Raw genomic sequence first — 27,980 nt, forward strand, 5'->3', positions numbered from 1 at the left:
TGAAAAATACTGTTCAAACGTATTAAATGAAAGATAATAAGACACAAAAACTATTGAATTTCCCCAATACCAACTCTCTCATGTCGCTGGATTTTGTTTTAATACTAAGACTGAAAATTCAAGATTTTGTAGGTTTTCTCAAGTTCCCAAACAATATCCACCCTTTGGAATTATGGTGTAAAGAGGAATTTCAGTGTTGTTTACATAGATGATGTACAAAAGACCATAGATTACAGCACACAAGTGCAATTAGTCATTCTGTTAGCAATTAAAAACGGCTTTTTCAGTGAAAATACTAATTACATTAAAATAAGATGCTGCAAGCATCACCTGCCACTTTCACCATTCAGACACGAATCGTTCAGCAATAAACAAGGACATCTAATAAAAAGTGAACAGATTTGAAAGTGACTCAATGTGTGGGATTTTACCATATTTATTAGTTTTCTCACCATTATTGTCTGATAAAAAGATGGACAAAGATTTATGCCCTCATTGTACAGTGATGATAAAAAAAACTAACATTTTGATCAAGTGGCTTGCAACCTCCCTTCAGATCCATTGTTTCTGGATCATTTAATGCATGTACATTTACAGTAGCTTGTCTTTTTTTATCAAAACCTAACAAGTGAAAGTTTAATGTGTAAATATAATAAATATGTACAGTAAGAAATATGGTACAAAATGTTCATTTACTTGACAAAATTCTCGAGGTAATTGGCACAACCAATATAGATTGCATAAAGTGAACAGCTCAGCACAATTGAAACAATTCTTTTGAACCATTCATTTTCCTTCCTGAACCATCATAAAAAGGCAAGAGTCTAATCCATAATTCAAAACTTCTAACGACAGCCATTCATACTTTGATGTGCTTTTACTCGCTTTACTCGAAGGTGGCTTAGGTAATTCCTACCTGTGGTGAAATCAATCAAATTTTGCTTTGAAAGCAATGTCAATAGGAAGACAACTTCTGGTAGAATTAATCCATCAACCAACTCGTATCAATTCAATAATAAAGTAGTTGGCATTAGCTTTCATGTTGTTTCAATATGCCAACTCCTTTAACAAAAACAATCACCTACATTAGAAGTCTTGCTGGTAACAAATTATCTTTGACATACACCGTGGACTGATCTTTCAACAGCATCCAGAGTTCCAGTGCTTTTCATTGGTTGGCATGTTCTTAAGTTCAATATAATCTCCTTGGCTTTGGATCGGAGTTTCCAAACTAGACTTCGACATCAAACACTCTACTAATACACTGGTGGGTGGGGGAGAATGGAATTTTAGGTTAAAAGCAAACATTTTTAATCCATACAATACCATCCAAAATTACATAAACACTTAAGTTTTAAATTTTACATGCAATGCTCTTCCATAGATAGTAGGACTGGAAAAAAGTAGCATCTTTCGATTAAGCTTCCTGCATTTGAGGCCGTTAGAGTAATGGAATGAGCAATTCTACAACTTACCTCATGGCTTGAGCAACATTCTTGTTTTCTTTCACAGAGGTTTCAATCCAACCAACAAAATGGTTCGCTTTACTCAAATCATCAATCTCATTTCTGGTGATTGCCCATTCTGACAAGTCACACTATTTAGAAGGGAGTAAAAAAGGCCAAACACAAAAGTTTATCTCCATACACAATTTCCATCCAAAACTGCAGAAGAGGGTATTAATTACCCTTTTTAAAAGACACTGGAAATGGTTATAATTTATGTGTAAATCAGCTACCATGGCTAGAAAGGGAAAAAAAAACAAGATTTAATTTGACTTTTCATTGGTATTCAGCAGTTGAAGTGTTAAAGCCAAAATTGGAACTCAGTATTTCTTTCATGCCTGCAATCCAAATGTAAATTGGCAAAAAAAAACCCAGAATGGACATAGTGTCACTGTTCATGCTAAAAAGCTAATCTGGATATTAAAATTGTTGGTAATCTTTCCAGGCTAGACATAGTTCCAAACATAAAAGCAGGTGTTCAAGCCTAACTCAGCAATGCCAGCCAAGTTATACACCGAAGCTAGTCCCAACTTCCCTCAAATTTTTTCATCTCCATGTACCTGTTCAATATATCTTTTGAACTGTAATTATCCCCACATCGACAGATTCTTCTGGCGGATGATTCCATGCGTACGCCATTCATTTGCTCGGAAAAAAAGTTACTCCTCAGCTCCCCTTTATAAATCTTTCCCTCTCATTTTAAATCTATGTTTTATTGGATTTATGAGACTGTTTATTAATGTTCACAAATGTTTGCATAGCTCCATCTGCTGGTCAAATTTCCATGGAAGTTCTGCAAATCATAATTAGTTTCTCTCCCAGAAGGTTTCCATACTTGGTTGCCCAGAAAAGGTTACAGACCTTCTCCTGAATGTTCACAAGTACTACGTTACGCAGCTCAACTTTCCCACTACCAAAGCCAATGGACATGCATGCTTCATTTCCTAAATATACAAACGCTGCATCAAATGGATTTTACCTTGTTTGCCAAGAGAATGCATGGCACAGGGCTTCCATCCCTCAACGAGACTTTACTATCTAAATCATGCTTCCACTTGAGGCAATTGTGGAACGTTGTTGCATCTGTCACATCAAACATGACGATACACGCTCCTGCATCTTTGTAGTATAACCTGGTCATGGAGGTAAATCGCTCTTGGCCTATAAACACAAGTTAATTATTTAAAGAACTGCTTGTTTATTTACAGTTCCCTCCATCTCTTTGTAACGGTATGGATTGTATGTACTCATTGGCCGGTAAAGACTCGGGCTGGCCCTCCCCCTGATGACACTCTCCCCGGGGACCCAGGCCATAAAGGTCGAGCCACCTCTCTCTTCCCTGCACTTCCCTAGTTTGGATCTGGGCCAGCTCAAGTCTTCTGTACAATATCGTTCCCCTCAGTCTTTGTCCTTGTGGTTATTGGGGCAACGGGTAGTGCCCAACGTTCTTATAGCATTACCCGAGTTATTTTATGTTGGTAAACATTCAAATTGGGGGATGGCATGTAAGAAGGAAAAAAAAAACAGGATTGCGAGAAGTACCAATTTCTTTTGCAACATTATTTTATGTCTACACAGACGATTTTAAAACCTGCACCCAACTGGTTCAAGCACAATTTTCAGGTTGTATTAAAAACTCTACCGCTGATTCATCTGTTAATGACTGCAAAACAAAAACTAAAGGAGGAAAACTAGTTTTCAACCAGGATTGGAATATTTTCCTTGCCACAATACTCACAGTGAAATATGACCAATTTTAAAATTTTGTTAACCAAAAAAACTTTATTAGTTTTTGATAGCTCGGCAACTCCAAAATGCTTCGATGATGTTTGCTTCACAAGATCAGAAGTGGAAGTACTGACTGACTGAGGACTGCAAACATTAGGTTACATTTATAATTTCTCAGATAAAGAAGTGGCTGCATCAACAAATAAAAAGTAACATTTGCACCACACATTTAACTCCATCCAACAAAATAATTCTAGCCAAGTCTCCTTGCGATTCAATAGCATTGACAAGGTTATCTAATGAATGGGCTGATCACAAAGACAGACTGCAGCAAACTTTTTACCTCATTGGCAAGGCAAAACCCAACTTCTGTGCAGTTCCAAAAAGAGTCAAGAAGCTCAATATCCACTCCAAAGCTGTCTAGTTGAGTGGAATCCTATCCATCATCTTAAACATTTACTGCCTTCATCATTTGGTGACAGTGTGAACCACTGGAAATGATGCACTGTCACTTTCTTTTGACAGCTTCTTCCAAATCTGGGCATGAGCTAAATGGAGCTAGTTGGTTTTCTCTGAAATGAATGCTGAAGCCAATAGAATTTTATAAAATGATAAGAGGCATAGATGGGGTAGATATTCAGAATATCTCTGCCAGAAGACATGCATTTAAGGTGAAAGAGCAGAGAGGGAATTAGAAAGTTTAAATGATACCCGCAGGCCAAATTTGATTAAGAGAGAGAGAGAGGAGTCTGGAATGGAGACCCAGGGAGAGTGGTGGCAGTGCCATTCTCGAGGCTTCAAGGCAGATGCAGGGAATAGAGGTACATTTATCAGGTGCAAACAGCAGAGATTTCGTTTAATTTGGACATGGTGTTCAGTGAAAACATCGTGCTGTTCTACATTCTACTGGACAAATACGTAAAAAGATAACTACATTTTTTGCAACGTGTGCCGACACAAATATACAATTTCCTTCCACACCAGATGAAAAGAAACTTCTTTTAAATATTCACAAACTTCAAAAATGTATTCCTACTTTAAATTTCACTTCGTTATTTTCATTAATTTAGATCCACATACAACTGCTACAGAAGGTGTGAAATAATACCAGAAAGTTACTTTTTTGTCTAAGCAGACATTCTTAAAACTATTTCAAAATAAATTGTCGCATATTCTATGTGCATAGCTTATTGATAGAGTAACATTGGATGAGGTGATGAGGACACAAGAAGAGAATGAGGCTATTCAGCCCATCGAGCCTGTTCCACTATTCAATCATGAACTGATTTGTTTTCCCACAGCCCCATTCCCCGGCCTTCTCTCCATAATCTTTAACACCCTGTCTAATCAAGAACCTATCAAACTTTGGCTTCAATACACCCTAATGACTTGCCCTACACAACCGCCTGTGCGAAGTCCACATACAACTGCTACAGTAGGTGTGAAATAATACCAGAAAGTTACTTTTTTGTCTAAGCAGACATTCTTAAAACTATTTCAAAATAAATTGTCGCATATTCTATGTGCCCCAATTCAGTGCATAGCTTATTGATAGAGTAACATTGGATGAGGATAAATAAATCTCCACATCTCTGTTCTAAACAGACTCCCTTTAATTCTAAAGTTGTGCCCTCGTCTTATACTCTCCCATCATGGGAACAATCTTTCTACATTTACTATGTTCACACCTTTCAACATTTGAAATGTTTTAATTCGATCCCCTCATTCTCCTAAATTTCAAGAAATACAGGCGTTAAGCGTTCCTCATAGAACCCTTTTATTCCTGGAATCATCCTTGTGAACCCTCTCTTATGTCAGCACATCCTTTCAAAACTGCTCACCAGTGCCTCATAAAGTCTCAACATCACTTCCCTGTTCTTATATTTCTCTTAAAATAAATGCCAGCATTGCATTTATCTTCTTCATCACCGACTCGACCTGCAAGTTTACCTTCAGGGTATCGCACATGGGGAATTCCAAGTCTTTTTGCATCTGGGAATTTTAAATTTTCTCAGCGTTCAGTTCTTCCTCCAAAGTACATTAATATACACTTTCCAACAATGCATTTACCATTTCTCTGCCCATTCGCCAAATCTGTCCATCCTTCCTGTTCCTCCACCTCCTTCGTATCATCCGAAACCTGGCCACATAACCATTCATTCCATAATCTGAATTATTGATATACAACACAAAAAGAAGCAGCCCCAACACCAAGCCTTGTGGAACACCACTTGCAACCAAGAATATGATCCCTGTATTCAGACTCTCTGCTTCCTGCCAATCAGTCAATGCTCTTACCCACACTGGTACGTTTCCTGTTATACCTTGTCAAAGGCCTTTTGAAATTCCAAATATACAAAATCCACTGAATCTCCTTCATCCAGCCAGCTTGTCAATTCTTCAAAGAATTCCAATAGGTTTGTCAAGCAAGATTTTCCCTCAAGGGAACAATGCTGGCTTTGGCCTATCTTGTCATGTAACTCCAAATATTTCATAACCCAATCCTTAACCATAGAACCTTAACTACAGCATAGAAAACAGGTATTTAGCCATTCTAGTCTGTGCCAAAACATCAATCCGCTAGTCCCAATGACCCGGACCCATTTCATAACCCTCCAGACCTCTTGTATCTAAATGTATCTATCCAATTTATTCTTAAACCTGAAGAGTGAGCTCATATTTACCACGTCAGATGGAAGCTCGTTCCAAATTCCCACCACTCTGAGTGAATAAGCTCCCCCTAATGTTCCTCCTAAACCTGTGGCTATGGACATTTTAAATATTTCTGCCGGGCCCCTGTAATTTCTACACTAGTCTCCCTCAAAGTCTGAGGGAATATCATGTCAGGCCTGGGAGATTTAAGGCAGCAAGCACCTCCTCCTCTTTAATCCCTATATGTTTTACATCACTACTGCTTGTTTCCCTACCTTCCTTATATACTATGCTAGTTTCCTGAGTAAATACTGACGCAAAAAAAAACTTTTTAAGATCTTCCCCATCTTGTTAGGCTTCACACAGATGACCACTCTGATATTCTATGGACCAATTTTGTCCCTTACTATCCTTTTACTCTTAACAATCAATCTTCCCATCCTCTGACATTAGACTACAATTTCCTTTCTGCTGCCCCCCGTCCTTTCTTTGCCAGTGGAGTGACATTCCAGTTCTCCGGAACCATGCCAGAATCTATTGATTCCTGAAAGATCATTACCAATGCCTCCACAATCTCTACCGCTACTTCTTTCAGAACACGAGGATGCAATCCATCTGTTCTGGGAGAATTTTCTACCCTCAGATCATTTAGCTTTCTGAGCACCTTCTCCCTTGTAATAGTAACTGTACTCATTTCCCTTCCCTGATATCCTTGGATATCTGACACACTGTTAGTGTCTTCCACACTGAAGACTGATGCAAAATGCTCATTTAGCTCCTCTGCCATCTCCTTGTCTTCCATTATTAATTCTCCAGCGTAATATTCTAGGGGTCCAATTTCTACTTTATCCTCTTTTACATTTTTGTATCCTAACCCTAACCTTTTTGTATCCTCTGATATTAGTTGCTAGCCTATTTCATACTTCATCTTTTCCCTCCTTATGAATTTTTTAGTTGCCTTTTGCAAGGTTTTAAAAACTTCCCAATCCTCCATTCCCTCACTAATATTTTCTTCCTTGTATGCCTCTCTTTTGCTTTCATGTCTGCTTTGACTTCCATCATTTTTGGTATGTATTTGTCCTGCATTTTCCCCATTTCTTGCTGTAATGCCATCCATTGCTGCAGTGTCATATTCCCAACTCGTGCCCCCTTTCAATCTACTTTGGCCAGTTCCTTTCTTAAGCCACTGTAATTCCCTTTACTTCACCGAAATACTGATACATCCTCCTTGTTAAATCTCAATCATATTATATGATTGCTAATCAATAAATGGGTAACAACAGTATTAATTTTTTTTGTGGTTCAACTCAAACTGAAATAGACACTTACCTGCTATGTCCCATAGCTGAAGTCGAACAGTCTCAGTGTCAGACCACTCTAAAATTTTCAAAGCGAAGTCCACTGAAATCATTAAAAAAAAGCAAGGCAGTTAGTGTTCCAGAAGAAAAAAATATTTAAAATAACATTCAACGATTTACCCAGCATACAATTTGTGCAAGACATCATTAGTTGCTGTTAATAAAACAGCAAAACACTCATCTTAGAGAATTCGATTCCCAAATGAAAATCATCTTAGTATCAGATATTTGGTAGCAACATACGTTATGGTATAAAGGCAAAATACTGCAGTTATATTAAACACCTACTATTAAAGGAAAGCACAGGGTACCCTCGTGACAGGTAGCATCTGTGAGGGCTAACAACCATTCACCTACTGGGAAAAGTTAGAAATTAAACACATTTCAAGTTCAAGTAAAGGGGAAAGCAGCAGAGGAATCTTGGTGAGGGGATGTGGCCTGTGATTTAGGTGAGGATTTGAAGGGGTTGATCACCATGCGCTTGGGTCAACTGAAAGAGGGTGGCATGAATAATAAATGAAGTCAAATGAGCTAAATGCTAGAGGTGGGTGTTTATTCAATGTTAAACCCTGAAACTGTAATTGACAAAGACAGAATGGTTGTAAAACATTTAGATGGAATTACTGAAGACAGGGGCAGAGTGGGATGGTACAGGGAATTATAGTGCCAGAGAATTTTAAGATCAGGGTCCTCATCACCCAAATATCGGAGTTCCACAAAGCAGTCTGCCCATTTGTGCTTGGGTTTCAGTGATGCAGAGAAAACTACAAAGGGAGCACTAAGTGCATAACAGTAAATTGGAGGTGAATTGCTGCTTCATGTTTGGATACTTAAATGAGAGGAAAAGGGGCAGATGTTTTTCCTCTTGCAATTGCAAAGCAAGATGCCACATGAAGGGGAGAGGTCTTAGGAGAGATGGAAGAGTACACGAGCATGCCAAGGAGAGAGGATCAAGGATAACGCATTTGTACTCCAGTTCCAAGGCTTCTAAGAGGGCCGTTGATGTCAATGTGAGACCTGCAGATTTTGTTATACTGGTTTGGGGAGGGGAAGAAAGGGGTGCAGTAGGTAGGTAGTTTCGAAGGTGGTGCTTGGCCCCCACCTGAACACACAGGATTCTGTGTGATCCTGATGCATGTATTTCAAATTCTCAGCATCACCCCAAAGACTCTTTCTCCATTTTAAGCAGCAATGACCCAGGATTCACAAAAATCAATGATGCAGATTTTCCAAGGTTATGAGAATATCCTCAAGTTTTATTTTGGTTGTGACAGCTGGAAATAGTGGCTGCTGGTGAGGTTAAGTGTTGGGCATATTAACAACATGGCTTGGCCAAAAGAATTGTCTAATTACAATCTTGGTGCTAGCTCGGAAGTGGAATTTTAGTTTTTTTAATCAATCCAGTAAATTAGTTGGACTTTGCAGAGACACCAGTAGTGCCATCTCTCAAACACTGAGGTGCCTATGTAATTAGTCCAAATCTCAGAAGCATTCAGGAAGGCAGGATTCATGGCTGTCCATTAGACCATGAGCTCTGTGCCACTTTGAGGCATTTAGTTTCAAATACTTTACCTCAAGTAACCAAAGACTACATTGATGCACTGAAAGCAATGGTGAACTTTGTCACTGATGTCTGCCCTTGCCAATGGACAGCTCCCAAGAGAAAGAAAGTGGTCCAGTTTCTACGGTCGTCTTGTGGACATCTGGTTGGATGAATGGAAGATTCAAAGAATTGAAAAGCACAGATTTAGGAAGACAAAATGTTTTGTCTGGTGCAGAGTAGAAGTTCCGTAAATCTAGAACTGTATTTACATTAGAGTAAATAATCCATTTGAGATTTCAAAAAGAAACTGGATAGGCATAGAAAAGGGAACAATTTGAACTATTTTGGGTAAAAAGCAGGGAATGGAATGGGATGAGATTAACCAGGCTAGCAACAGATTTAATGGGCTAATTGGTAATAATACTTTGAAGCTTTGCTAAATTAACAGGAAACCACTTGAGATCACAATGAACTGATGCAGAGAAAACAATTAGCTCGTTGACACAAACCCAACAAAATAGAAGTTGACCATTGTCCTTCAAGCCTATCCTGCATTCCAATACAATCAGTTGATCTGCCCCAGCCACATCTCTTCTGCGTCAATTCGCCATGACCTTCAATTTCCTCATCTTTCAAAATTTAGAAAATTCCTCTCTAAAGATTTCCAATGATCTAGAACCCTCTAAGGAAAAGAATTCCAGAGATTCACATTTTAAAAATGATGATCCACTAATCTTGTAACCACATCTCCTTGTAGATGTGTCCACTAATAGACACATCTTTATATCAAACCTGACATCCTCCCCAAGGATCTTGTGTTTCAGCAAGTTTATCCCTCATTCTTCTAGACTCTGAAGAATTATAGGTCTAATCTCTTTAGCCACAAAGGATAGAAACATGCAGGCTGGGAAGTCCCAATATATTTCACCACATTCAAACATTATGTACAAACTTACTTTCAACAAAAGTAATTGTGCTTGGCAAACGCTGGGTCAGATTTCTCTTTCTGGCACAAAAATAATTTGCCTGGCCAAAACAGGGCATACTTCATTCATCTCCATTCAGGATTTGCAATCCTTTCCAATATTCCTCTTGGCATTATGATCTGAGAATTGCTGAAAGAACTCAGCAGGTCAATCAGGATTCATGAGTAGAAATGGTCCGTCAATGTTTTGGGTCTAGACCCTTTATCAAGCCTTGTGGGAAGCGGATATATTACATACTGTGACATATATATAAATGTGTTAAAAAAGATAGATTGTGGAGAGGGGGGGGGTTAGAGTTTAGATCACAAACAAACACTTCACAAAACAGATCTCATTTAAAATGCAAGAGCTTTGCTGAAAGTGAGACATTAAGGCACCGAGAGCCTTTGCATAAACAATCAAAACTATTTTGGCTTTGCTAAGGAACTTCGAAAGCAGGTGTAAATGGATTATTGTTTTGAAAGCAACAGTTGAACAGACTCAGAAAATTGGGTCTGGTTCCGCAATCCGCCTGGTTGCAGTTTGCTGTTCTTGGAAGGTCATGTGGTTTTGCAAGGAGGGAGGGGAGAGAGAGGGAGAGATTCCTCTGGGCCATATAAGAGGAAATGGCTGGCTAGTGTTTCACCTGACATAAGGGAAAATCCTGATGGGGCAAGTTTCTTCAGCAATACACTGAAGTGACTGATGGAAGTAAATCATTTTGTGTGTGTCCAATGAGCAACAATCTCTCTCTGAACCTTTCTGAGCGGTAACAATTTAAGCACCAGCACTTGGTGAAGATTCATAAATGTTAAATTCTGTGCACAGTATAAGAATTGCCTGATACCGACCGGTGAACTTGTGAGATTGGACTGTGAATCAAAGAATTTTCCTGAACAATTACACATTACATGCACGTTGTGCTTAGAATTAGAAGGGGGGGGGGTTTAAGTTAATAGTAATTTTAAAGTTTGATCCTGTTTTGATGTTTAAAGAAAATTAAAAGCAACTTTTGTTTAAGTAATAATTTGTCTTGGTGAATTTCTATTGCTGCTGGGGTTTGGGGTCTTCTGGGCTCGTAACAATACAAAAGTGGAAAGAAGCTGGGAGAGCTACACAGGGATGGAACAGAAGGTGAAGACAGGTAGAAAGAGAGGGACACTAGAAAGGAGGTGGGTGGGGAAAGAAGAAAACTTGTTCAAAATGTCATCATTTGCAGCCTTTGTGTTCCTCTTGACATTATCTACGTTGTTTCAAAATATTAAAGTCAAAATCTAAACGTGAAATCAAAGGATTTCAGATTCATTACATTTCCTGAGAAACAGTGCATCACATAGCATGCAACAAAAAATATGAATAGAAGAAAAAACGTGTTTTAAGCGCCATTCAGGAAATCCCAGGCACTTTACCGTCAATTTCACAAGGGTAGTCATCGTTAATATCAGGACCTCAAAATACTGCTATGTTTTCCTTAATTCTAATAAGGTACAGCTGTTTCATTACAAGTTGGTGAATACTATCTCGTTTCAAATTTAAATGAATCAAAAATGTTATCCAGTTTTAAAACAGCCTTGCTACTATCATATACACCAAGTCAGTAGACTGCTTTAGGTGCCTAGAGAACAGCTCCAATTTAAAAAGAGGAAGGAAATTAAGCATGGGGGGGGGGGGGGGGGGGGACGGACATGGACGGACTAATCCTTGAGAAATACTGTAAACTATCTGCAGAGTGACAATTTAACATATTTCACATTCATTTCACAAACTCGTGCTTATTAGAAACAGTAAAATTTTGTTGAAAACAGTCATTCTACTGCGATAAATCAGCAGATTTGATTCATCTCAAATCTGTTTTAGTGTTTCTTCAAATTTCAAAGCTTTAACCTTTAATTATAACCAGTCATTTGTATTAAACTTTACAAGTCTCTTATTAACTTCACCACATCCTCATTTATTTCAATAGATTGGTATACTTACACTTCCCTGCCTAACTCAACTTTAATTATTCAGTGAGCAGATATATTTTGCATGCTGAGACTGAACAAGAAATGCATGATCATCTTGTAGGGAGTGTTCTACAGACCCCAAATTTTCAACAGGAATTCGAGGAGCAAATATGCCAAGAGATTTCTACCAGCCATAGATCAGTGTTCAGTGCTTGACACCATTGCTGTTTGTCATCTAGATCAATGATATAGATAAAAATGTATATGGCGTGATTAGTAAGTTTGTGGATGACACTAGAGATAGTGAAGATGGTTGCCAAAGACTGCAGAATTTAAATTTAGACATACAGCATGGTTATGCCACCCAATTGACCTACAACCCTGGTACATTTTGAAGGGTGGGAGAAAACTGGAGCATACAGTGAAAGTCCACTCAGACATGGGAAGAACGTACAAATTCATTACAGACAGTGCAGGATTCAAACCTGGGCCACTGATCGGTTGGGAAGATGGCCACAGGAAAGGTGATGACATTTAATACAGAGAAATGAGGAGTTGCATTTTAATCTTTGGAGGTCGAACATGGTTACAACCTATGCAGTGAATGATTGGCCTCTGGAGAGTGTTGTGTAGCAGAGTACATTGTACCTTGAAAGTGGCATTACAGGTAGATAGGGTGGCCAAAAAGGCTTTTTCAACCCATTGGCCTTCATCAGAGAATTGAATAGAGAAGTCGCTGGCGAAGCCCTATTTGGAATATTGCACTTTGTTTTGTTCACCATGCTGTAGGAAATATGTTGTCAAGCTGGAGAGGGTGCAGAGAGCATTTACAAGAATGTACCCAGAATTCAGGGCCCTGAGCTATAGGGAGAGGCTGAGCTTTATTTCTTGGAGCGCAAGGTAATATTGCCCTGTTTAAAGAAAAGAAATTGGTTTGATACATGGATAGATTAGAGAGATATGGGATAAATGCAGGCAGTTGAGACCAACGTGGGTGGGACATTTTGGTCAGCATAAGCAAGATGGGCCAAAGGGCGTGTTTCCATGTTGTACGACGGTGACTCGGCATCTCATGACCAGCAAGCACCCAAGCAAATGTAATCTCATGAGGGTCCATTTCAATATTTTGCTACACTTCCTACAAACTTTATTCATGTGCTTCCAAAACAATACCAAATAAATGAATGTGGAATACATTTCCTTTTCCACCAGTCCATCTCCAAATTGTCTCATGTGCAGTCATTATTGCTTCAATCACACATGTAGCCAGCCGATATAGTTTGTATTTCTTTTTAAGCAAACTATCTATCTTATCTCAACTCTCTGGCATTGATTCTAGACTGTTACTGCAATATAAATGACATAATTTATGCTGTCAAGAAAACCAATCTACAATTCCAAGTAAAAAAAACACAATGCTGAAGAAATTCAGCAGGTCAAACAATGTCTTTTATATAGCAAAGATAAAAATGCAGAATTGATGTTTTGGCCTTGAGCCCTTCATCAAGTAATTAAAAAATGTGGCAGCCAAACAAATAAAAAGGTAAGGGGCAGGTGAAGGGGGAGCATGGTAGCAAAGGCAGGAGGTAATAGGTGGAGAAGGGAGGGATACAGAAGTAAGCAAGGGGAGGAGGGATGGCTAGGTGAATAGAGAGGGTAGTGGGTGGAGAGCTGAGGGAAAGAAGACAGGGGTACAGAAGGGAGGGGTGTAAGGTAAAACATCATGAGATGGGAATGTGTAAGGAGTTACCCTGTACAGGGCTGTAACAAGATGTGAATGCATCCTTGTACTTACAAGATAAGAGAGACATTGATGGATTGAGAGGCAGGAAGCTAGCAGGGAAAGGATAGCAACAGTTTTAGTCATTGGACAAGTAATGATATGATGATGTTCTAAGCATGTATCCAAGGGTATAAAAAAATCACCATTTTGCTGATAACGGCAGAATGCATTCTCCGACTAACATGGTTAGTTGCAAGTGTTACAATCCGGTAATAAAGAACAAAGAACCCTGATTTCGACTCAGTCTGGTGTTTGTCTCACTCATTCATGAACAAAGCAGACCTAACAGGGGGAAAGGGAGAGCAGTTTAGCAGAAACCAGAAAAGTTGATACTAATGCCAACTGGCTGGAGTGTGCCCAGATGGAAGATCAGGTGTTGTGCCTCCAATTTACGGTTGGTCTTGGTGAGATAGTACATGAGGCCATGGGTAGACATGTGAGTGTGGGAGTGTGACGTAGAACTGAAATAGTTGGCCACCCAGAGATTCCTGTTTCTGGTACGGACAAAGCAAAGCTGTGACCAGTCTCCTGCAGATACACAAGTGAAGTATTGCTTCACTTGAAAGGCCAACTGTGGTGAGGGTGGAGGTGTGGACATAAGTGTGGCACCTCCTGCGGTCACAGGGGAAGGTGCCGAGGGTGGTGGGGGTGGCCATTGGTAGGGAGGGATGAGTGCATGAGGGAGTCATGGAGGGAGCAGTTCCTATGGAAGGAAAAGAGGGGAGAGGGGAAGATGAGTCTGCTAGAGGGATCCTATTGTAAGTGCTGGAAATTCTGGAGGAAGAGGGGGTCAGGGCAGATAAGTGGGAAATGGAGGAGATGTGGGTGAGGGTTGTGTTGATGGTAGTGGAGGACTACATTAGTGGAAGAAGGTGAACATTTCAGATGATCTAGACTGGACCTTGGGAACAGATGCAGCAGAGATGCAGAAATTGCAAGAAGGGAATGAATAGAATCCTTGCAGGGGACAGGGTGTGAGGAAGTGTAGTCGAGGTAGTTGTGGGGGTTGGTGGGTTTGTATAATATGTTGGTGTAAAACTTGCCACCCGAGATGGAGACAGAGAGAGATCCAGAAAGGGGAGAGTGTTGTTGGAGATGGACCAGGTGAGTTTGAGATTGGGGTGGAAGTTGGCAGCGAAGTGAATGAAGTTGACAAGCACATCACGGATGTACGAGTCATCAATACAACGGAGGAAGAGTTGAGGGGCCTTGCCTGTGTAGGCTTGCAGCATGGATTGCTCCACAAAGCCCACAAACAGGTAGGTGTAGCTAGAACCCATGCAGGTTCCCATGGCTAGTCCTTTGATTTGGGGGAAGCGAGGGGAGTCATTTCCAAGACTGATATCCTGTTCCTTCATTCTGATGGGGGGGGGGGGGAGGAAGAGGGGGGGGTTAAAGGAATGGGAAAGTCTGAAAAGATTCCCCTTTTAATACTACAGACAACAAGTTTCACAGGTGGTCTACATTTTGGGAACAAACCCATACTCATTTTGTTTTCATAGAACCATACAGCATGGAAATGTCCTTTCAGCCCAACCAGTCCATCAGTGAACAGCCTTCTGTAGTAATCCCATTGTCCAGCATGTGGTTCATAGCTCTTTACACCGTAGCAAATCAAGAGCCTAAACACTAAATGCTGTCAAGTGACATAGTTTTAACTACTCTCTCAGGTTGTACATTCTAAGAAAGTCCCCAGAAGATCCCCTCTACATCTCAACCTTTGCTCTCCATTCTCTCCCTCTAATCTGAAGGAAAGAGCTTCATGCACTGCACTCCATGTGCACCATTCATGATTTAAACACCTCACTCATGTCTCCTCCTAACCTTCTCCATTGCAAAGAGGACAAACATAATCTTTCATCTCTCCTCCTAACTGAACTCCCCTATCCCAGTCAACATTCTTATCATAGAACTTTACAGGCCCTTCGGCCCATGATGTTGTGCTGACATATAGAAACCTACTCACATAACCCTCTAGTATTCATGTGCCCATCTAAATCTTTTAACTGCCTCTATTAAACCAGCTTCCACCACCATCCCTGACAATGCATTCCAAGCCCCAACTGCTCTGCAAAAAAAAAAACAAACCCCTGACGTCTCCATGAAACTTTCCTCCCCTCACCTTGTCTCTGCTGTTTGCTACTCTCACTCCAGGAAAATGGTGTTGGCTGTCCACCCAATCTATGCAACTCATAATCTTGTCAACCTCTATTAAGTCTCCTCTCACCCTTCTTCAGTCCAAAGAGATCTGCTAACCTTGCCTCAGAAGACACGTTCTCCAATCCAGACAACATCCTGGTAAATCTTCTCTGCACCCTCTCTAGTCAATCTCTGAAAGGTCAGCAACAAACAAAGAACTTTCCATGAATGAACTACAGGAAATAGCTTAACAAAATAGAAACTTGCATGCAAGATTTCATTGAATGAAAAGGGCACAAAGGAGACAATGGTACTTTAAGCTCCCATTTGTGGAATGTTCCTGAAAGGACTGTGAACAATGCAAAAACAAACGAGTTATCATTTTAATCTCACAATATATATTTCATACAATAATCACACGAGGCTAACTAGATAATTGTTTATTTTGCTTCATTTCCGCTGACCCAGTTTTAACCCAAGGAAAGGCATTGCCATACAATGATATCTTGAATTCAAACTATTTATTTATGATGCCAAAAAAAGCACAACACTGAGTTCATTTTCAAACAATTTCTCCACATCTTGAGGGGAAGAAGGACTAGAAATATAAAGATTTAGTGCATTATTTACAACTTTATAAATGGGCTTTGCACTAAGATGCATTTGGTGATGACCAAAAATATGAGATTCAATGTTGGCCTCTTGGGAATCTGGAGGTACCGAGTGTTTAGTATACATGTCCATGTTCTGATTCAAAGGTCCTTAACAGTGGTAGCACAAGTAGACAAGATCATTGAAAATGTTGAATTCATTTACTTTAAACAAACTTGAATGTGCTTGAACAGGTACAGAGGATACTTATCTTCATTAACCGGGATACAGAAAATAAGGCTCAATTGTTTAGATCAGAGTAGCGCATGCTGTTCTGATCACCACATTAAAGCAATGGAGAAGGGGCACAGTTTTACCAGGGTGTTTGCTGACATGGAGTTTCAGTTAAATGAGGAGAGATCAGATAAGGTGGTTTTTTGCTTTTCCTGGATAAAGGAGGTTGAAGAATATCTGAATGAAGGACAAAAAAGTTATAAGGGGGTACAACAGAGAGGATAACGAACATTTTCCTCATCGTGGAGGTGTCTAAAACTGAAGGACATAAGTTTAAGGGAAGGAGGAGATGAAGAGGGAACGAGGAGAAAAGTTTTTGCAATTTTGAGGCTGCTTGGCATCTGGAACCTCTGCTGAGGCTGACAGAAGCAGAAAGTTACAACATTTAAGTATCTGAATGAGCAGCGAACTGCCAAGGCATAAAAGACGACAGATCAAGTGCTGAAAAACTGGGATTCTTATAGATGGGTGTTTGACAATGGTATGTAAACATGGAGTCAAAGGTCACGTTTCTGTACTGTGCGACGATGCACCAAGTTTTTAAATTTAAACGTACAGGCCCTATTGGCCCATGAGCCCATGCCACCCAATTAACCTACAACCCAATACGTTTTGAAGGGTGGGAGGAAACCGACCCAGACTTGGGGAGAATGTACAACTTCCTTACAGACAGTGCCAGATTAGAACCCCCGTGCCAACTGGCAGCACTGTAACAGCATTGCGCCAACCGTGCCACTCAAAGTACCACCTATTTGAAGGCAAAAAGGACTACTTATAACATTTACCCAATTAAGATAGCTATCACAAAACTAGAGAAGTAATTAATGGATTAAAAAACATAGCAGGTAAGTAAATCTGTTCCCACTGGAAGTGATAAGAATTAGAAGAGACAAATAATGGCCAAGAGAATAATTCAAGAGGTTTTGTTTTGACAATCAAGTCACGTTGAGGCAGAATGCACTACCCAAAAGGGTGCAAAAAAATAGATTCAATAATTCTTGTGAGAATATGTAGGAAAATAAAACAATTGTTCAGCCCTGGGAAAGAGCAGAGTTTTACAGGAACAATGGTTCAAGTACCCTCGTTCTGTGGTGCCACAAAGGCTCCAAATCTCATAACGCTAGCGTAACTTGCGCCTTTAATATAGAATACTCTGGAAAGTATTGCTCATGTGAAAGACAGAAACCAAAAGAAAAATTGGGAACAGTCAATATGTTTTAAAAAAATCTATGGTAACGTTTCCATTAATATTTACCTTAAATTTGTGAATCCATAAAATGATACTCACTTTCCAACATCACAATACTGACAACAAGAGTGCAGAAACATATGTGTTTTTGCAAGAGATCTTGATAAAATAATTAACTTAAAATGTGTTCATTACATTCTACCGGACCCCAAAAAAGTCTAAATAGCAATATCTTGAATCTTTTAATAATGCAGGAGGCCATTCAGCCCATTGTTTCAAGGTAGCATCCCATCAACCACTTCTTTCACTTCCAATCACAGGCAATTCTCCTCTTCCCTTCCCATTGTGCAGGGTTTCATGGAGATTTTCCAGGTGAAGTAATGATTCACTTTCTCTTCTTCCAATCTAGTTACTGCATTTGGTGTTCACAAAATGATCTCCTCCACACTGGAGAATGCACAACACTGATTAGATAATTGGTGGAGCATAGCATCAGTGTTCAGTTCTACAAGAGCAACACTTAGCTCTCCATTGCTTTAAATCTCCATGACCCTCTGACTATTGTGACCTCCCACACGGATACAATGAAAACCAATGCAATTTTGAAAAACAACATTGCATCTATCATCTCGGCGCAATGCAGACACCTGAACTCGATATTTGGTTCTACAAGTGAGTAGCTCTGTAGTAGAGAGAGTTGAGAGCACCAAGTTCCTTGGAGTTTACTTATCTAGTGACCTATCATGGACACACATCTCACATGTCAGGAAGGCCCAACAGCAACTGCACTTCCTGAGAAGAATGTGAAGTGGGCAAAGCAAACAGCCAACATCCTGGCCACCTTTTATAGAAGGGCAGTCAAGAACATCCTGGCTGGGTGCATCACGGTGTGGTACAGTTGCCGCAGAGAAATGGATCGGAGATCAATCCAGAGAGAATCACTGGTGTCTCCCTCCCATCGACATGATCTCCCGGGATCGTTGTCTGAAAAAGGCGCATAAAATCATGGAGGACCCCTTCCATCCTGCACATAGCATCTTTCAGCTGCTCCCGTGGGGGAAGAGATACAGGAGGATCAGAGCCAGCCCCACCAGGCTGAGGAACAGCTTCTTTCCACAGGCAGTGAGAATGCTGAATGACCAAAGGAACTGATTACAATAACCCTCCAAGACTTTTATATCACGAAACAATATTATTTATTTATTTGTATAGATTAAATTCTTGTCCTGCATATGTATTGTGTGTCTGTACTTGTGTTATGTCTGGTTGTGTGTCTGCATGTTTTGCACAGAGGATCGGAGAACGCTGTTTCATAACGTTGTACTTGTACAATCAGAAGGCAATAAACTTGAAACACGCAATTGTGCAGAAGCTGTGATTGTAGTAAAAGCACAGAAATGCTGATGGAACTCAGCAGGTCTCGCAGCATCCAAAGAAGCTAAAGATAATTCACCACTGATCTTCAAGATGGTGTTAAAAGAAGCAAAAGAAACACACGACATGGACTTATACAACTTAAGATAAATATATTTAATACTGTAGATACATTTCCTCTTACCTCCCACAGTGGATTTATAATGCTTGCTAAAGCTGTCATTTGTATAACGGTGGACGAAGGAGGTTTTGCCCACTGCACTGTCACCAACAACGAGCACCTTGAATAGGTAGTCTTTGGCCATGGTATTGTGGGCTGGGCAACAAGCAACAGAGGCTCAGGGTTAATGAGAAGGGCAGGCACTGAAGGGCAGAGTACCAGGGAAGGTGGGGGAGGAAGAGGGCAGGCTGTCTGGGAGGGAAGCACTCCGAGGGAGGGAAGGGGGGTTGATTCATTCACCGAGAAAGTGATTAGCCTGCTGAGAAGCAGAGGGATGGAGGGCAACACTCAAAAGGAGGGGGAGGCAATGAGGGAGAGGGAAAGGGCACAATAAAAGCTGCTGAGGGAGAGACTGAGGTAGCCTCGCGGAGGGAGGGATGGAGCCGAATAACAGTTCAGGTCGCACGGCTGCGGACCCAATCCCTATGCTAGCCCCCTACACACTGACTATCACCCACCCAATCCCCCTCTACAACCCATGCCCACACACACTGACAACTCCTCACCCCTATACACTAATGACCACCAACCCACCCACCCCAAAAACTAGGCACCCACACACCCTAATGACCATTGACGATCGCCTCACCCCACCCCCACACCACTCCAAACCACGAGCCCCCACCCCCAATGACGGCCCCCGACACCCTATTCCCTCACATATCGATGATCCCCCACACACCGACTAACCCCTCTACACCCCACCTCAACCATTCCCCTACACCCCACCCTAACGACCACCCGGCCCCCACACACCGACTAACCCCTCCACACCCCACCCCAACCATTCCCCTACACCCCACTCTAACGACCACCCGGCCCACACACACCGACTAACCCCTCCACACCCCACCCCAACCATTCCCCTACACCCCACCCTGATGACCACCCGGCCCACATACACCGAGTAACCCCTCCACACCCCAACCATTCCCCTACACCCCACACAGACGACCACCCGGCCCCACACACCGACTAACCCCTCCACACCCCACCCCAACCATTCCCCTACACCCCACCCTAACGACCAAACGGCCCCCACACACCGACTAACCCCTCTACACCCCACCTCAACCATTCCCCTACACCCCACCCTAACGACCACCCGGCGCCCACACACCGACTAACCACTCTACACCCCACCTCAACCATTCCCCTACACCCCACCCTAACGACCACCCGGCCCCCACACACCGACTAACCCCTCCACACCCCACCCCAACCATTCCCCTACACCCCGCTCTAACAACCACCCGGCCCACACACACCGACTAACCCCTCCACACCCCACCCCAACCATTCCCCTACACCCCGCTCTAACGACCACCCGACCCACACACACCGACTAACCCCTCTACACCCCACCCCAACCATTCCTCCACACCCCACCCTGACGACCACCCGGCCCCACACACCGACTAACCCCTCCACACCCCACCCCAACCATTCCCCTACACCCCGCTCTAACGACCACCCGGCCCCCACACACCGACTAACCCCTCCACACCCCACCCCAACCATTCCCCTACACCCCGCTCTAACGACCACCCGACCCACACACACCGACTAACCCCTCCACACCCCACCCCAACCATTCCCCTACACCCCGCTCTAACGACCACCCGACCCACACACACCGACTAACCCCTCTACACCCCACCCCAACCATTCCTCCACACCCCACCCTGACGACCACCCGGCCCCATACACCGACTAACCCCTCTACACCCCACCCCAACCATTCCTCCACACCCCACCCTAATGACCACCCGGCCCACACACAGTGACTAACCCCTCTACACCCCACCCCAACCATTCCCCTGCACCCCACCCTGACGACCACCCGGCCCCACACGCACCGACTAACCCCTCTACACCCCACCCCAACCATTCCCCTACACCCCACCCTAATGACCACCCGGCCCCCACACACCGACTAACCCCTCTACACCACACCCCAACCATTCCCCTACACCCCACCCTGACGACCACCCGGCCCACACACACCAACTAACCCCTCTACACCCCACCTCAACCATTCCCCTACACCCCACCCTAACGACCACCCGGCCCCCACACACCGACAAACCACTCTACACCCCACCTCAACCATTCCCCTACACCCCACCCTAACGACCACCCGGCCCCACACACCGACAAACCCCTCCACACCCCACCCCAACAATTCCCCTACACCCCGCTCTAACGACCACCCGGCCCCCACACACCGACTAACCCATCCACACCCCACCCAACCATTCCCCTACACCCCGCTCTAACGACCACCCGGCCCACACACACCGACTAACCCCTCCACACCCCACCCCAACCATTCCCCTACACCCCGCTCTAACGACCACCCGGCCCACACACACCGACTAACCCCTCCACACCCCACCCCAACCATTCCCCTACACCCCACTCTAACGACCACCCGGCCCACACACACCGACTAACCCCTCCACACCCCACCCCAACCATTCCCCTACACCCCGCTCTAACGACCACCCGACCCACACACACCGACTAACTCCTCTACACCCCACCCCAACCATTCCTCCACACCCCACCCTGACGACCACCCGACCCCATACACCGACTAACCCCTCTACACCCCACCCCAACCATTCCTCCACACCCCACCCTAATGACCACCCGGCCCACACACAGTGACTAACCCCTCTACACCCCACCCCAACCATTCCCCTGCACCCCACCCTGACGACCACCCGGCCCCACACACACCTACTAACCCCTCTACACCCCACCCCAACCATTCCCCTACACCCCACCCTAATGACCACCCGGCCCCCACTCACCGACTAACCCCTCTACACCACACCCCAACCATTCCCCTACACCCCACCCTGACGACCACCCGGCCCACACACACTTACTAACCCCTCTACACCCCACCTCAACCATTCCCCTACACCCCACCCTAACGACCACCCGGCCCCCACACACCGACAAACCACTCTACACCCCACCCCAACCATTCCCCTACACCCCGCTCTAACGACCACCCGGCCCCCACACACCGACTAACCCCTCCACACCCCACCCCAACCATTCCCCTACACCCCGCTCTAACGACCACCCGGCCCACACACACCGACTAACCCCTCCACACCCCACCCCAACCATTCCCCTACACCCCGCTCTAACGACCACCCGACACACACACCGACTAACCCCTCCACACCCCACCCCAACCATTCCCCTACACCCCGCTCTAACGACCACCCGGCCCACACACACCGACTAACCCCTCCACACCCCACCCCAACCATTCCCCTACACCCCGCTCTAACGACCACCCGGCCCACACACACCGACTAACCCCTCCACACCCCACCCCAACCATTCCCCTACACCCCGCTCTAACGACCACCCGGCCCACACACACCGACTAACCCCTCCACACCCCACCCCAACCATTCCCCTACACCCCGCTCTAACGACCACCCGGCCCACACACACCGACTAACCCCTCCACACCCCACCCCAACCATTCCCCTACACCCCGCTCTAACGACCACCCGGCCCACACACACCGACTAACCCCTCCACACCCCACCCCAACCATTCCCCTACACCCCGCTCTAACGACCACCCGACCCCCACACACCGACTAACCCCTCCACACCCCACCCCAACCATTCCCCTACACCCCGCTCTAACGACCACCCGGCCCACACACACCGACTAACCCCTCCACACCCCACCCCAACCATTCCCCTACACCCCGCTCTAACGACCACCCGACACACACACCGACTAACCCCTCCACACCCCACCCCAACCATTCCCCTACACCCCGCTCTAACGACCACCCGGCCCACACACACCGACTAACCCCTCCACACCCCACCCCAACCATTCCCCTACACCCCGCTCTAACGACCACCCGGCCCACACACACCGACTAACCCCTCCACACCCCACCCCAACCATTCCCCTACACCCCGCTCTAACGACCACCCGGCCCACACACACCGACTAACCCCTCCACACCCCACCCCAACCATTCCCCTACACCCCGCTCTAACGACCACCCGGCCCACACACACCGACTAACCCCTCCACACCCCACCCCAACCATTCCCCTACACCCCGCTCTAACGACCACCCGGCCCACACACACCGACTAACCCCTCCACACCCCACCCCAACCATTCCCCTACACCCCGCTCTAACGACCACCCGGCCCACACACACCGACTAACCCCTCCACACCCCACCCCAACCATTCCCCTACACCCCGCTCTAACGACCACCCGGCCCACACACACCGACTAACCCCTCCACACCCCACCCCAACCATTCCCCTACACCCCGCTCTAACGACCACCCGGCCCACACACACCGACTAACCCCTCCACATTCCACCCCAACCATTCCCCTACTCCCCGCTCTAACGACCACCCGGCCCACACACACCGACTAACCCTTCTACACCCCACCCTGACGACCACCCGGCCCCCACACATCTTGACCCCTCCCCCTACATTCCCCGACGACCACCCCCGCCGCTGACTTACCTCCCTCGCTCCTCGCCTTCCGCTCGCTCGGTCACGTGACAGCGCTCCCTGCACTGCACCCTGGGAATTGTGGTTTCTCACTGGCTGGCCAAGCCCGTGACAGATGGATCTCGGGAGTTGTAGGTCTAATTCCTGGACAAGGTGCGTTCGCGACTACAATTCCCAGAACGCCGCATGTTCTGCCCGCACGCCTCCTATCGGGCACATTGCAGTCATGGCCTGAGTCAAGGATGACTGAGCATCAGTCCAGTGGAGATGGCTCTATGGTGTCTGAGGCCAATGTGGGATCCACAGATTTCTGTCACTGTTGGGGCAGGCGGTGGCTAATGGGATGGGTGGGTAGGGAGGCAGTGTGGTAGGCTTACGCAGGGCTTCTGTCTGCCCGCAATCCATTATCTTGAGGTTCTCCCCAAAACTTCCCATTATCATTCCCCAGGGTTTCTTCTCCATTTAATGGGCCCACAGACTAGAGATTCCGAGAAGGAGTGGAGACATCGGACATAAATAATGGCGGCACTGCCACTGGTTTGGACCCAACACAGTGGAGAACAGAGACACAGTGCTGTTCCCCAGCGTTCAACCGCCAGGTCCAAATGTTGCAGTTGAATGGAATGTTAGAGGAGCTGGCGGTGGTTTTTTAAGAAATTTAAATTCTGCAATCACTCGCCTGTGCCTAAGTTGGCAGCACCCATGCTTGGAAGCATCCTCAAGGGGTTGCAGACTCTGGATGAGCAGCAGACTGGCGCAGGGCACCAGGAACAAGGAAAACACCCCGCCCACCCCACCCCACCCTGTGGAGAAGGAGAGGCAGAGGAGACAGTGACGGTGATCACAGTGGCGGATCAGCAAGGGGCTTAGCATCTGAGGGACTCACACGGGCTGCGTGCTGCTGAAGACTGGCTCACGGGAACCAGGATTGGTGCTGGGATGCGAAAGGATGCTGAGTGCAAGAAGGGCCTCGGGTGCTGAAGGCGGGGGTTTGCATCTGGAGCTTGGGTTGCCGATGGTTTGAACCGGAGTCTGTGTGGCTGCAGAGGCTGGGGTAGCACTGGAGGCCAATCCACAGACACTCAGTGGCACTGAAGGAAGTTACTTTTGCTTCTCTTTCTCTTGTATTTTAAGGGACATCGAGCAACTAATGGCAACTCTTTAAATTTAGACAGGCCATTTCGACCCACGAGGCCGTGCTGCCTAATGACATCCAAATGACCTATACCCCTGGTACATTTTTTTAAACGATGAGAGGAAGCTTGAGCACCCTGAGGAAACTCACGCAGACAGAGCCGGATTTGAACCGAAGGTTGCGCTAACTGCTGCACTAACCATGCCTTACAGCAGGGAGAAGACAATTTTGTGTAATATTACATGTTCTGAGCTATTACATGACAATAAAGGAATTTTTTTGATGGTAGCTTGAACTAAATTTTCAAATGTTTTCCTTTGATAAATTTTTAACTTGGTTGGCCTTGGTTGTACAATACAACAGATGATGGAATTAATACCTCCTGGATTGCAGTTTATGCTTCTATTTTAATAATTCCACAAATGTTGATAAAATAATACCAATGGCAAAGGTCATGGTGACCTTCTGGAAGAGACATGAGGCATATTAGTGGCCAGAGAACTGCAGGAATTTCCAGCTAGTCAGAAAACAGGCAAGGAAAATGTTGCTGGAAATTCCATTCTGCTATTTCATTGCTGTGAGGTACTACATTAAACCCAATTTCACATGTTTGCATGAATGTATTTTTCACAATTAAATTGTCTTGAGAGATCATGTGATTTAATTGAATATGATATCTGTCATGGACGATTAGACAAAGGGCAAATTTCCCCATACGAGCCCATGTTTATTGTTGTGGAAGGAATAATTTATTTTCCAGAGCCTGTGATTATCATTCCAAAACCAGACTCACTCCAAAGGCAAAGGAAAGCAGATGCTGGTGATCTGAGGTAAATGAAAAGAAAATGCCAGAAATCTGTAGCTACTGGGAATGGAAGCTGGGATGAAATATCATAAATCCAAAACATTCTCTAAAGATGCTCCCCAATCTGCTGTTTTTCTCTTTTTCACCTTACTTGCAATGTTCATGAAGGTGGCAGTAATTGAGAAATGAATCATGCAGTTTTGATTGTCATTTTCATTTCTGACTATTGTTTTTTTAAGTTCCCCTTTATTCCTCTAACCATTAACCTTATTTTTTCACTTCCTCTGGAAGAAATTGAATCCTCGTCAACGTACTTCCCCATAATTTCTTGTGTGGTTTTGAAGGGACCCCTGGAGAAAACCCACGTAGACGGGGAGAATGTCCAAACTCCTGCCCAACAGAGCAAGATTTGAAACCCTGTCTCAATTGCTGGCGCTGTAACAGTGTTGCACTAACCTCCACACCAACCCTGCTGGTTGTGGAGTCATACAGCCCGGAACAGGCCCTTTGACCTATTGTCCATGCTGACCAAGATGGCATTCTCGATTGGTCTTAATTACCTACATTTGGTCCATATCCTTCTTAATCCGTCCTGTCTGTGTTTCGACCCAAATGTCTTGAATGTCATAATTGTTCTATTCTTTTCTCTCTGGCAACTCATTATAGATACAGATCACCCTTTGAAATCTTGACCTCCAGGTCACGCTTAAAGCTCCTCCCATTCATGTTAAATCAATGACCTCTCGTTCTAGAATTACTTATCCTGTGAAAAAAGGCTGTGAGCTTTCACTTTATTAGTCCACATCAGCGTTTGTTGATGGTATTATCAGCCAATTTTTTGGAAATGGTGGCAGGATAGAAAATCTAAGTAACACTCCATTGATTGTCAGAGTGTATGCGAGATATATAACATATGGGGTGTCTAGGGAGGGGTAGCACCTCTGGTGAGGGGGGAGACCATCGTATCCTTTTTGGGCAGCTTGTCCACCTTTGGTCCCCACTTGACACTCAGCTCTAACGTGTGGTTCCAAGCAGCTGCAGCATGTGCAGTGGCTACACCCCGGTAAACCGTCTCGACAGGTGAGGGTAGCCGACGGGTCTTTGACCCTCAGTGAGGGAGGGGATCTGTCTGTCCAAGCGTGAAGTTTGGCCCTGGGAGATTGAGTGGAAGAGACCGATTAATGGTCCAATGATCAAGAAGGCAGGCCCAGCAGGCGTCGTGGAGCATTAAAGAACTTGACAAGACACTTAGATGCCCTGGTCATCCACTGCAGCAAAAGAGGTCTCTAGCCCTGGATCAAGGTCTCTTCTGCTGAGAGAGTGGGATTACCCCTGTGCAACGGCTGTTCCACTTCAAACTCCATCATGTGCAGGATTCTGTGGTGCGATTCAGCTCAGTTTACCCAACTCATCAAGTCCTGTGGTGATAGGGGAGTGGTGAAGCAACTGGTGGAGATGACCACTGACAGTTGTAATCACAAGCCAGCACATAGGCACCCTTTGGACTACTGGTCACTCATCTCTGTACCCAGGACAGCAGAGATATCTGGCAGCATCCAGGGCCAATGGGCAGTACTTTTTAGGACAGCACTGCACACCCTCACATGAGGGAAAGGGCTAGAAAAGGTACCCCAAACATTGCCAGCCTCACAACAACATCTGGCTAGCTAACCACGGCAGTTAAAATACAAGAAAAATAAATCAAAGAAAACTCATTTTTGGAGCCTGGAATCTTCACACCCTGCTGGATAGAGACAAGGTGGCAAGGGCTGAAAGATGAACAGTACTCAGAACAGCTGAACATTGCTATTATCACATTGACATCGCTGCACTCAGTGAGATCAGGCTTGCAGACAAGGGTTCATTACAGGAAGCAGTGAGTGTGGATATTTTGGAAAGGAAAACCACAGACTGACAACAGGATCCACAGAGTAGGTTTTGCATTCTGAAGAACATCCTTACCATACCCACTGGAATCAATGAACGTGTCATGAAGTTCCGCTTTCCTTTCATTGTTCCGGCATATCACCATTGTCAATGTCTATGTACCAACTCTCGTGAGTTCAGTAGAAGACAAGGAAGGTTTCTACGAGGTCCTGGACCAGACTATTTGGACAACTCCTGCCAGCGAAAAACCCATCATCTTGGGTGATTTCAACGCTAGGGTGGGGATAGATAGCGACAAATGGGACAGAGTCCTTGGGAGACATTGGGGGGGGAG

The 27,980-nt window shown here is 44.7% G+C and overlaps 1 protein-coding gene across 3 annotated transcripts; it reads right to left on the minus strand.

The window, feature by feature from the left end:
* Window positions 1–420: 420 nt before the first annotated feature.
* On the minus strand, window positions 421–27,980 carry LOC138765197 (ras-related protein Rab-7L1-like). 3 transcript variants are annotated; one of them, XM_069942131.1, is made up of 6 exons: window positions 27,722–27,980; window positions 19,252–19,383; window positions 7,215–7,286; window positions 2,485–2,666; window positions 1,476–1,597; window positions 421–1,264 (listed from the first exon to the last, which is right to left on the minus strand). In XM_069942131.1, exons 1-6 carry the CDS (start codon window positions 27,789–27,791, stop codon window positions 1,141–1,143), a joined length of 702 nt encoding a protein of 233 aa, XP_069798232.1. In that variant the 5' UTR covers window positions 27,792–27,980; the 3' UTR covers window positions 421–1,140. The 3 variants fall into 3 exon arrangements, with proteins under 3 accessions (XP_069798232.1, XP_069798233.1, XP_069798234.1); XM_069942132.1 differs by lacking the exon at window positions 27,722–27,980 and adding an exon at window positions 23,832–23,869; XM_069942133.1 differs by lacking the exon at window positions 19,252–19,383 and having other exon boundaries at window positions 27,722–27,972.

Source organism: Narcine bancroftii, chromosome 5 (genome assembly GCF_036971445.1).
Source record: "Narcine bancroftii isolate sNarBan1 chromosome 5, sNarBan1.hap1, whole genome shotgun sequence".
Taxonomy (NCBI): Eukaryota; Metazoa; Chordata; class Chondrichthyes; order Torpediniformes; family Narcinidae; genus Narcine; species Narcine bancroftii.

Excerpts from the sequence above, each read along its gene's own strand:
- LOC138765197 (XM_069942131.1), bottom strand. The coding sequence starts at position 27,791 with ATGGTGATATGCCGGAACAATGAAAGGAAAGCGGAACTTCATGACACG. Across the intron at positions 7,287-19,251 it reads TTATAAATCCACTGTGGGAG|TGGACTTCGCTTTGAAAATT; the intron begins GTAAGAGGAAAT and ends TAATGATTTCAG. Across the intron at positions 1,598-2,484 it reads GCATTCTCTTGGCAAACAAG|TGTGACTTGTCAGAATGGGC; the intron begins GTAAAATCCATT and ends CCTTCTAAATAG.